This window comes from Protopterus annectens, chromosome 13.part0, assembly GCF_019279795.1.
Source record: "Protopterus annectens isolate FY-2018-M chromosome 13.part0, PAN1.0, whole genome shotgun sequence".
Lineage (NCBI taxonomy): Eukaryota > Metazoa > Chordata > Ceratodontiformes > Protopteridae > Protopterus > Protopterus annectens.
The window spans coordinates 1,131,398,023-1,131,410,684 of record NC_056747.1 but is presented as its reverse complement, the minus strand read 5'-3'; the positions used below and the strand labels follow the sequence as shown (position 1 = coordinate 1,131,410,684).

The window sequence follows — 12,662 nt, the reverse complement described above, 5'->3', positions numbered from 1 at the left end:
CTTGTACTTGAGATTCATGTTTGTCTACTAGGGCTGAAGCCTGGTGCCTTTTCATATGGCCTGGAAAGGGGCTTGTTAAAATTTTTTTGCTGTACTGTACAGCAGTGTTTTCTTAAATAGAGAGGCTCTGCTCTGTTTCATGAGAGATCCTAACATACCTGAAAATGTATTTATTTATTTAACATTTGTTTACCAGGAAAGTCCGACTTGGAACAAGGTCAATTTTCAGTGGAGGCTTGAAGGAAAACTCACTAGATGCATGTCTTTGAGAATGTTGTTTACATAAAATGTTAACTATCTCATATTGTTTGTGTGCGATTGGGTAAGTGTAGAAAGATAACAGTCACTGGATAATATACATTTTATTGCAAATCAAACAGTAAAACAATGTACAAAAGCTAAAACGCTTGTGAATCTATGTCTTAAGGAACATTGAGTTAGCCTGTTTCTGAACAGTCCAGCAGTACATTTTTCGTAACTAGAGGAGGGATAGACTTTTCTATGGTTTGAAGATAACTCTGTGACACTGAGAAGACCTGTGAAGATCATGATATGGGTAATCCAGATGTAAAAAAAATATATGTAATAATGAACCCTAACAAATTTCTTTTTCACTGATAGTTCCTCTCAGATCTAAGCAGATTTTTGGTACTTTGGTACAGCAGTTCTTTGTGTTACTTGTAGAAAGGTGCCAAGAGCCACACATGTAGGACAAGTAAATAGTCTGCTGGAAGAAGATGAAACTTCGGATTCTGGAGAACATCCCTGCTTTTACTTCACATTTTTGCCCTGTCCATCATAAATCTTCATACCTAGGCTGAAGTTACCTCTCAACCTCTTAGAGTAAGAAATCTGGACAAAGCCATAAAAAAGTGGTACAAATAGGGGCACATTTGAAATATTGCTCTTACAAACTTACAAAGTTGATAAAATAACAGGCTTTGCATTAGCATGCATTTTCTAATGGGTATTAAGTCTAAAACTCAAATCTCAGTCATTATTTTCTAACTTCAGTCTTTAATGACTTGCCACTAATTTGCCAGAAAGCCACAATTTTATAAAAAAAGACCAAAAAGTTAAGGCAAAAATCTGGACATTCTGCAAAAATCTGTATAGTTGAGAGGTAATCTGTAATTGGTCATTGTTTGATCAGTGTTTAACCCTGGTAAACACATTAAAGTAAATAAATATTATGTTTGATTTTCTGTTAAACCAGTGAGGATTTTCATTTACTCAATAATGCCAAACGTGAAAGTTTTGTGCTTATTCTGAAAATGCATGTTGATGAAAAATCTGCCATTCAAGTAACGTAATATAAAAAAGTTCTAACGTTTTAAGTGAATGAAAATATAAACAAGTCCTTGATGTTGGTCCTTTGTCTCCTATTATTTTTTTAGCTTTCTCCAGAATTCTTCAGCAAAGAACTTGAGAGGTATAAGCCGATGGAAGATTCTCATCTATGTTTCAATCACTTTATAGGCAGCTTATTTATTACTTACTGTTATTCTTCATCATAAAAATGAAAATTAATGCAGATGACAGGAAAGGAAGTTTATGTTCAGTCCACAAAGTGCCTGCTGCTTTTAAGCTACTTCAAATTATCTGTAGAGGTACATGCAGAACTCAAATGGTGGTTTATCAAATATTAATATCACAAACCCAGAGTCTGAGCCATAAGCATGCTTGCTGCAACTCATGTGAAATGCTTTGCATGACAAAGGGCTTTCTTGTTATACACTCAAGCCTGGAGACCCACATCACTAGTTAATATAAGGCTTTATTTCATCCAATATAACTTAGTAAACTATTTACATTTTCTTCTAAGAGTCATTTGTGTCAAAATTCCATGGGTAAATGGAGACCACACAGGCTCTTAAATTACTCATAAGGACCCTGGCTGTTCTCCCCAATGTGAGGACAGACTTGGATGACTTCCTGTTGTAGCTTCATTTGTGATTGACATCAGAATCTGGCTTCGCCCAGTATTCCTTGTACATAGCATACGTAACACCTGAGGAAAAGAAAAAATACAGTGAGTTACATACAGCATTTTTGTTAGCTTCCTTTTTCTCTTGCATGGTCCACTGCCCTTATACTGATGTTAATTATACTGAGTCCCATCTCCTCAGATGTAGCCATAAGCTATCACTTTAGACAGAAAAGTAATATAAATAGCAAAACTACCTAAATTATGATGCAACACACTAGGAGCTGCTGTATACTCTATGTCCAAAACAAGACTTTAATTAAATTATTATTCAGGTATTTGGTCATCACAATCTGTGACTAAAAGTAATGTACCTCCACTTTGGTAACACATGAACCCTGCTCTTCAGGGCCAGAACTATAAGACCACTGCCTGACTTCCCAGTCTATCAGTAGCTGTACATTTGGAGACTGTACTTTAGAGCAAAAAAAAATATCACTGTAACAACCTGATGGCTAGTTATTACAGTTAATTTCTACTGCATTTACTTTTAGTGCTCTGCTTTCATGACTTAGTCAACTGGGAATGCTGTTATTGCTACACTGGTTATTTCTCGTCTGTATTATACCTCACTTAAATCTCTGTTTTTCTAGGGTTTTGCTAGGTCTGGTCTCTCATGTGTCTTTTCTTACTTTCCTGGTCTAACCTTTTGTATGTGTTCCCCTTATGTCTTGCAGCTTCTCCCAATGGGTTAAACACTCTGTAGTCATCCCCTGTCCAACAGACTCGCCCAGAAAAATACCTTGTGAAAGAGTATAAATCTGCTTCAGTTACCTGCTTGTAGCAGCTCCAAAAACAAACTAAAAAGCATAGCTTTCTAAATTGTAGGTGTTCCTTCTATTGCAATTTATCCGCTCTCTGAATCTGTTTTTAAAACTATCTGCTTTTAAATAAGTAAACTGCTCCTTATTTAAAGTATTACTACAAGGCAGATGAGCATATACACAGGTTAGTTTTTCTGGCTGTAGTAACTTACTTTGGCCACCAGGCGGCAACACAATGCCAGCAGTCTACCACATGTTTTAACTAATAGTACCAATAGCTTTTAGTTTAATGTTGTTTTAACTCTCAATAGTTCCAGTATATGTAGGTTTAATGTTGCCAGCCACACACTAGAGTGTTGTTTAACCCCTAGTACATCTTCTGTTCCCTTTGTCTCCTGTTTTTAAAGTTATATCTGCAACATTTCCATCTCTGGCTTGTTCTCATTCCTTCTTCAGCTCTGATTTTCATAGTTGCTTCTTTTCTAATTGTTTCAGTGCTGTTTCACACTGCTGACCTGACCCTCTCAGTACTGGTTTCAACCAGCAAGGCAGTTGTGATATCCATCTCCAGTCTCTATTCCAACCCCTCCCCCAGTTTCTTTCACTTTCTTTTCTTTCCAACTCCTCCCCAGACTCTTTAACTTTGCCTTCCTTCCTGTGGTGCCATCTTTTACCTCTCTGAACTACTCTAATCCTTTCCCTATACCACTGCTAGAATATCCCTTACCCCTTGCATACCTTCGTCTGAACTTACCTTACACTCCACTGATTGTTTTTTCACTGTTGACCATGATTCTTCTTTTCCTTGGCTCTACCCACTCCATACGCTCTACAGGCTCACTCTGCTCCTCTACCCTACCCCCGAATCTCACCCACCCCAATACTCCTACACTTCTATTTAGCTAGCCACTCCCACCACTTCCACCATCCAATCCAAACATACCCCCAAAATGTCCTCCCACAGTTCACCCATTATAGTAAGCCTACATTTCAGAGTTTACTGCCAAACACAACTTATCCTGATAAACTACTAAACAATTAACCTAAACCATAATCTCTCACTCAAACTAACTTCACAACTTAACTCACCCCCTACTTGCACTCTGATAACCACCATCATGACCCTCAAATTTCTATCCCTATTTACTCAAATAACACTTCTAATTACCTTAACTTACCTAAATTATATCACCCAACCTACTAATACAAACCACTCCCCCCATTTCACACCACTACCCCATATTCTGCAAGGTACACATCTAATGTTACTCGTATATCTCCCAGTCTCTACCCTCTCAACACTAGCATGGTCTTCCCCTATAGACTCCTACCTAACTCTAAAAGCACTGTTCCCAACTACACTAGTCTAATGTCCACAAAACTCTCTACCTGTATACTACACCCCAAACAAACCAAATACCCCATCCATCATCTTATCTCTATCCTTCTCTCTGGAGACATCCACCCAAACCCAGGCCCCTCTACCATACTGCATCCAACCCCCCAAGCAACAGACAAGCCCCTCCACTTCTCGGCTCTAAATGCTCAGAGCCTATGTAACAAAATTCCAAACCTTCATGCCTGGCTTCTACATAACCAGCCCGATATTCTCTCCATCTAAGAAACCTGGCTTAAGCCCCACATACAAGATTTTGAAATAACTCCTCCCAACTACCGCATGTTAAGGAATGACAGAACACAAAAAAGGGAGGTGGTGTAGCACTCCTTTACTCAGCATCCCTGTTAGTCACCACCTATACCAAACCCTTTCCCAAATTTGGCAAGGCAGAAATAATACCAGCCATACTCCACCTAAACAAGCATAAACTCATATTTGTTCTCTCCCTCTATATTCCCCCACGCAACAATATCTCATCCCTTGAAGATATTCTCTCCTGGGTCTCTGCCAACATTACTCATGAAACCATAATCCTGGGGGACATGAACAGAAACTGAGCCACAATCCAATCTCCCACTAACTCACTCAATATTAACTTATATAACTTTACACAACTAATCAATTCCACTACCAGGCCTTCCAAGAACTCCATCACTGGAACTACAATAGACTGGATTCTAGTATCCCATCCTCACTATATCTCTGATAGTGGTATTCTCCCAGACCCACTAGCTGACCATTTTCCCACTTTTGCCCACCGTCTCCCCTCTTCTATACAACTAACTCACACCTATATTTCCACTCATTGCCCAAAGAACTTCAATGCTGAAACCTTCTGAAATGCACTAAAAAGCACAAACTGGAACCCATTAAAAACTCTTTCCCTAGATAATGCTCTGTCCTACTTTAACTCTACTTTCACAAATCCTTTGCCCCCTCTAAAAACAAAATGTATAAAAGGTAACCCCGAAACCTGGTTAACCAAAACACCTTAGCTACTATGCGACTCCGTGACAAAGCCTGGACACGTTATCATAAAAATAAAACCACTATCGCCCTAAACTAATATAAAATACTATGAAATAAAGTCAAAAAATGTATTACCTTAGACTGCAAAGCCTATTTCTACACTCTCCAAACCAACCACACCACCAATCCCAAACTATTTTGGAAAGGAATCTCATCTCTCCTCAACCTGGGAAAAAAAAGAAAACCCTTGCCCCAACCCAGATGCCTCTGACATGGACTTGGCCACCCAGTTTAACTCTTTCTTCATAGAGTCCATAAGCAAACTAACATCATCCTTCACCAACACCTCTAAAACCCCTCCACAGCATGCACCCATCTCTTCCTCCCCTAGCATCCCTTGCCCCCAACCTCAACCTTTCTCTATCAATCCCATCTCTATATCCATCATAAAAAAACTCTCCTAAAATTAAAACCTGGTTCCATTGTCCCGATGAAATTCCCTCTTACTTCCTAAAAGTAGCTGCAGAAGCCATTGCTCTCCCTATCAGCATACTAATTAATCATTCTATCTCAGAAAGCCAGGTCCCCCAGCTCTGGAAGAAGGACTTTATTATTCTTCTCCATAAAGGTGGCAATAATAATGACATCCCAAACTTTCGCCCTATTGCCATCCTATCCCCTATTTCTAATCTACTTGAAAAGTGTGTACACCAACAACTCTTACACTACCTCATCAATAATCAGCTTATTACCCCCATACAACATGGCTTTAGGACCAGGTCATAGTACCTCCACTGCCCTCCTCTCCTTCCTAGAAATAATCAACAAAGCCCGCGACTCCAGCCACTTCATATCCACTCTTCTCCTTGACCTCTCTAAGGCATTTGACACTATTTCCCACAACTTCCTTCTTACCAAACTCTCTAAACTTAACCTATCCCCTTCCTCTACCCAGTGGTTCTCAAGCTATCTCACAAACAGGCAACAAGCAGTTAAATGGAAAAAGCTACCTCACCCTTCCTTAATACATCCACAGGCGTCCCCCAAGGTTCCATTCTAGACCCCCTATTATTCAACATATTCATAAATGATTTCTTCCAAGCCATTCCTAACTCCAGTCACATCCAATATGCCGATGATTCTACTATAATCTGTTCCTCCCCTTCCATCACAATTCTTAATAATCTAACACAAGCCACCTTCTCTTCCACTGAACAGTGTATGCTCGACAACCATCTAGCCCTTAATGCAACCAAAACAAAACTTATGTTATTCAACGCATCCAAAACCTCTTCCTTAGGCAAACAATACTTCATAATTAACAGCAAAAATAATAGCCCTCTAGAACTAGTCTCTGACACAAAATTACTAGGAATTATCATTGACAATCAACTAAAATTTGATAAGCATCTACAAGCAAATATCAAAAAATCCATAAAAAATTAGGTATGTGTTACCGCCACAGTCGCTTTCTCTCTCCCACCACCAGGATTACATTAGCTAATACATACCTCATCCCATCCGTTTTATATGGTGCATCTATCCTAACCAGCCTACAATCTTCCCTCAAAGCAAAACTCTCATTTTGTTATAACAAAATATCCAAATTTGCGGCAGGTCATAGAGCCTCTTTTCACCACTGTAATTCCCTTCACCAACTAAGTTGGCTATAATTACCAAACTTTCTCACATATACCCAGCTTATCCAAGCACACAAACTCATTCATAACCCATCTCTCTGCCCCTCCCTAGCAAATATCTTTGAAATGCATAAACCAGGTAGACTCCTAAGATCCAATTCCCAATACCTAATTAAACTGCATAAATCAACTCATCCTGCTGGGAATCAATTGATGTCCTTTTCTCTTGCACGCCTCTGGAACTCTCTCCCTTCTCCCATCCGCACCACCAGCAGTCTGTCCTTGTTTAAAACCTCACTGCACTCGCACCTTACTTCACAATGGAAATGCTCTTGCTCTCATCCAACCTAATTCTACCACACTTTCTTCCTAACTTTCCAGACTTTGTTGCCTGTCACTACCTCCTAAAGTTTTACATCCTTACCTCATTGTAATTCCCTAAAAAAAAAACTACTACTTACTGAATTAACCTGATGTAATTTTCCTAATGAAAATCTTTTATTTCTGTATTATGTAACATCTATTTGAATTGTGCAATATGGGTTTGTACTATGCAAAATATGTATTTAACATTTAATTGAAATGTATATTATGGATTTGTGCTCTTTCTGTACTATGTATTTGTATGTCTCTGGAGCTTTTCATTGAAAATGGGCTCTTTGTAGCCCAATGGACTATCCTGGAAAACAAACTGCAAATAAATAAATACATAAATAAATAAATAAATAAATTAATTAATAACCCCAGCTAGCTCTTTGTTGCAGCCAGGGCGATTGCCTCTCTTACCCCACCCTAGCTACACTTTTGTATTACAGAATTGAAACAAAGCAAGGACAAACTATAGACACATATTATTCATGTTTCTGTCTGCGTCTGCCAGGCAAGAAATTTTCCATAATATTTAGAACAAAGCAGAACTAAGAGTTTAATTTAAAATTGCAACATACAGCCCTATACCCAAGCTTCATAGAAAGCAAACATGTTTCTGGTCTAAATTTCATAAATCTGTTGTGACAGTTGTCATGTATAACAGGTCAATATTAAAACATCAAATGCTTAAAACATTAACGATGTTTCATCAACCCTTTTTCAGCGAAAGCTGAAAATGTCGACACCTCAGAACAGCGATTTCTTTCCTAGGGAAAGAAATCGCTGTTCCAACCAAAAACAAAAAAAACAGTAAACACTTCCAAACACATACACACGTACCTTAACCCTAATTCTACCCCCCCCCAAAAAAAGTAAACAGCTGAAAACATACACACGTAACTCAACCATACATCTAACTAAAAAAAAGGTAAACATTTTAAAACATATTCACTTACCTTAACCCGCACCCTAACCCTAAGGTCAGTAACTGTTGCACATTTACGCTCGGGAATCCCTAAGACAAAACTACAGTGCAGAACATAGCAAAACAATGAAGCAGTTAAGCGACTTCTTTCCCAGGGAAAGAATTCGCTGAACAGCTGCTTCGCTGATTTGCCTGTTCGCTCTTTAGGTGTCAACGAAAACGCATTAGACAAAATGCATTTTCGTCATTCTAATAGGAACCCTGTATAACAATTCTACTACAAAAAATCCATTATGGCACTTATGTTTCTAATTTTATATATATATATATATATATATATATATATATATATATATATATACATATACATATACATATAAAGTGCATTGGTTTTTTGCTATCAAGTGGAATGGCTGTGGACAGGGTATCACTTGTAGTCACAGAGGATGATGCTGCAAAGGCTTTTTTTATGACCCATGTGTTCGTGTCCCCATTCCTGCTTACCATCCCTCCCATGATTTGACTCTATGAGCAGGAGTTCCTGATCTGTGGGGCTAAACTTGAATTACAGGCTAGGAAATACAGAAGGATAGAATGTAGTACTGAACTGATGGTCCACATGCTGCAAGGGTAGAGTGACAGAGTGAATGGCAGAAGAAAGTAGAAGTGGCACTGAGAAGGACTTAAGGGTAATTAGCAATAAATAGTGTTACAAAAAAATATTCTCCATTTTTCTTCAGGTTAGAATTTAAATTTCCCTGTGACTCATTCCATATATCAAGTATAATTTGCAAAATAAATACATAAATAAAATATTTATTAAGGGTTGGGAGGGTAACCTAATGGTTAAGGTGTTTGCCTTACAAACACAAGGTGCAAGGTTTGAGTCTCACAAGGGATAATTGGCTAGGCTTAAAATGGCCCACAAGGGCAGTTAGCCTTGTACTAACCTATGATAAATAGAAATGGCTTGGACAAAGTGTTTACTGAAAGCATTCAAGTGTTTTCTCAACTGGGAGAATTATAAAGAAATACAAAAATCAAATATCACTTACTAATAGCACAGGCTGTACTATGCGTCATAGCATGACTAACCTTTCTTTTTTGTTAACTTTAGCCTATCTGTGTAGCTATCAACTTAGAATTTATGTTCTTATTAGGAAGCAAAAACTTCAATATTTGAAGATGTACATAGTTTTGTGTGTTATTGTTAAGTGTATAGGTTTTAGGAGGGTTTTTTTTTTGGGGGGGGGTTGTTTGTTCTGTTTGAGGGCTTTCAAAAAAAAAAGTTGTGTAAGATGTGACATAGGTGCAGATGGATATGACATTAAACAACTCTATAAAAGACCAGCCAGCCAAACAGTATATACATGTAGCATAAAAGAAACTAGACATTTACCAGAAGAGCAGTTATATATAAAAGGGGGTAATAATAACTATATAACAAAATGATGCTTTCTGTAATGTCTTTCGATCTGAATGGTCTTACAGATAAATATAAAAAAGAAAGAGTGGTGAACAATGTTAAAAATGTAGAGTGCAAATAGCTATGTTACGGGAGACATACCTGGAAAGAACTGAACACGTGAATTTGATAAAAAAAGTTTTTCAGGATGGTTATTCAGCTGAATATCTGGGGCAATGGAAAAGAAGAGTATTTATACTAATTGCAAGCAGAGCTCCAATAGTGAAAGAAGAAGAAAAATAGACAACAATGGAAGATACATAGTACTAAGGGGCTACTGGCTAGGGAGGAGGATTACACTGGCATGCATTTACACTCACCTAAAACTGCTACAATGGAGCTTAAGAAAATTCTGGGAGAAATAATCAGCTTTCAGCAAGGAATATTACTTATAGGCGGAGACTAGAATTTGGTTTGCAACAGTGAAGATGTGTCAGGGGCCCTATGACGGGAAAATATTACAAAGGGGGGTAGAATTTTGAAGAAATGTATGAAAATGTTTGGCATGGAGGATATGAATTCAGTACTAGGAGTTTGGAGTGAATTTATGTATTACTCACCAATATACAAAAACTGGCCTAGGCTAAATATATTTTATATCTCACAGGAACATGTGTATTTAATTAAAGGTCTTGAAATGCACCCAGTAACTATTTCAGATCATGTGCCAATAATAACTAAAATAAAAACACAAGGTAATGAAAAAAAAAAATGAGACAATGGCACTTTCCCACCTATTGGTTGAAAAGAGAGGAATTTATGGAATGGGTTTGTGGAATAAATTCATGAGTTACTAAAGAAGATAGAATTATCTTCTGAAAACATAGATAAGGAGGGGGTAAAATTAAAGTGGAGTTTAAAACTAAGTTGGTAATAAAAGAAAAGAAGATGTGGTTAAACAGTAACAACAACTATGCAGAGGGATTGACAAATGTTAAAGTATTGCAAAATAAGGGGAGCCTCTCAGAACAAGAAAAGGAGCAACTGCAGAATGCTAAACAGAAAATAAGGGTTTACCTTGATAATGTGCATGAGTTTATAAAGATTGCTGTTAAGCAACTGTTTTTTGATAATAATTCTACAGCACAAAAGCTTTTAGCGCAACAACTCAGGCAACAGAAAGTGGAAAGGGCAGTCACCAAGCTTAGGGAGCCTACAAAAAGGAAGTTAACAAGAGACCCTGTAAAAGTATTAGAAATATTTCAGAAATTTTATGAAACTTTGTATAAAGCAGAGAAATATGAAAATCAAGAAAAGGTATAAATAGAAATGTTTATGTAAGAATTAAATATGCCAATGTTAGAGGTAGACGAGGCTCAATTACTAACAGTTAGGACAGGAAGGGATTAGATAAAAATGGTTATATATAACCAATCTACAGGAAAGTCACCAGGAATAGATGGCATTCCTGTGGAAGTTTGGAAGTTAGGAGGAAAAAACTGATAAAGATCTGGAAGGTTTTGTTTAACAGAAGAGGAGAAATAGCAGCATTCTGGAAGAAGGCAGTGGTAACGGTAGTACATAAAGAGGGTAAAGATCCATCAGATCCAGCTCCATAGAGGCCCATTTCAATACTAAACCATGACTGTAAAGTGTTCATATCTATAATGGCTAAAAGAATGGCAAAAGTGATCAGTGTGGTTTTGTGGAAATGAGGCAAACATTTGGCAATATTAATAGAGCACTGATGATCCAGAGGAAACCGGATTGTAAGAAAGTACCACTTTTATTCATAGGTCTTAATGCAGACAAAGAATTTGAAAGAGTAGACTGGGACTTCATGAGCAGGGTAATGGAAGCATTTACTTTCCCTGATACAGTTATAAGGTTGATTAGACGAATATATGAGTGATCGGAGGCATGAATTAAAGTGGATGGGGTCCTCTCTGATAATCTCCACTTGAGTAAAGGAACCAGGCAGGGTTGTCCGCTTTCCCCTTTGTTGTTTGCATTATATTTAGAACCATTGGCAAAGAAGATAAGGGACTCATAAATTCAAGGATGTAATTGGTATGGTAGTCAGGAAAAGCTAGCTCTATTTGCAGATGATATTATTTTATACATACCAGAAAGGGACATTACAGCATTGTGGAACATTTTAAGACAGTTTCAGATCTTCTTGGGATACAAAATTAATTAAGCTAAAACAAAGACAATAGCGGTAACTTATGTACCCACATACAAATTGGTCCAACAATATCCATATTTATGGGGACATTATAAAATGAAGTATTTAGGAGTATGGATTAGAAATGACTCTGTGGTGGCAGCTAAGTATATGTGAGAAGAGACTAAACAGAAGATAATACAAACATTGAGAAACTGAAAGTTCTGTTATATGGATATAGATACTAAGATAAAACCAATAAAATGTTTCGGTCCCTTTAGTCTTATACACAAGTCAGCAAGGGTCAAGTGGGATAAGTTGATTCTACCAATAGAAGGCAGACTAGGATTACTTAATTTGAGAGTTTATTTTAGAACAACACAGTTAAGGCTCTTATATATAGCACAAGCAGAAAACTATCATTCAAAGTGGAAAGGAATTATGCTGACACAGAGAGGAAGCTCAAGAAATAAGGAGAGATTGGGATTTTGGATGCAGACTCTTAAGGAAAACAACCAAAATCATACAGAGTATTATATTCATAAAATAGCAGGGAGTATTCTAAGAACCAAATCAGCATGAGAATGGAGAAAAGAGATTTTGCTGATAGGGATGACTGTGGTCAGGGATACAGATAATAGGCAAGAGGGGGCTGGAATTTATTGGAGAAAACTGGCAAAGGAACCAAGATATTGGGAGCAAATAACTATAAAGGGAAAGGTAGTAGAATGGGAAGAGGCCAAGAATTTATTTGGACTGCAGGTTAGAGATTGCCTTCCCTATCAAAGATTGATATAAAAGTACAGGCAAAGAGAAAGAAATGGGAGCTCCTAAATGAAAAACCAGCACACTGGTAGAGTTTTTAATAGAATCTAGAACAGAAGCTGCAGTTAAAAAAGGAATAATTATTAAAGCATATAAAATATTGCACAATAATTATAAGAATCAGTCAGAGGAGCTTAGAAAGGATTGGGAAGAGAGATTGGATAAGCAATTTAGAAGGATACAATGGGGGATATACTATATGTATATCTCCC

General features: G+C 37.5%; 1 protein-coding gene across 1 annotated transcript in view; it reads right to left on the bottom strand.

The window, feature by feature from the left end:
• Positions 1–1,757: 1,757 nt before the first annotated feature.
• Positions 1,758–12,662, bottom strand: part of HIGD1B (HIG1 hypoxia inducible domain family member 1B) — a 246,086-nt gene continuing 235,181 nt past the window's right edge. Inside the window, exon 4 of the mRNA XM_044055108.1 lies at positions 1,758–2,011. Within this exon, the coding sequence (XP_043911043.1) occupies positions 1,947–2,011 (65 nt within the window). The 3' untranslated portion in view covers positions 1,758–1,946. The remainder of the gene's footprint in view (positions 2,012–12,662) is intronic.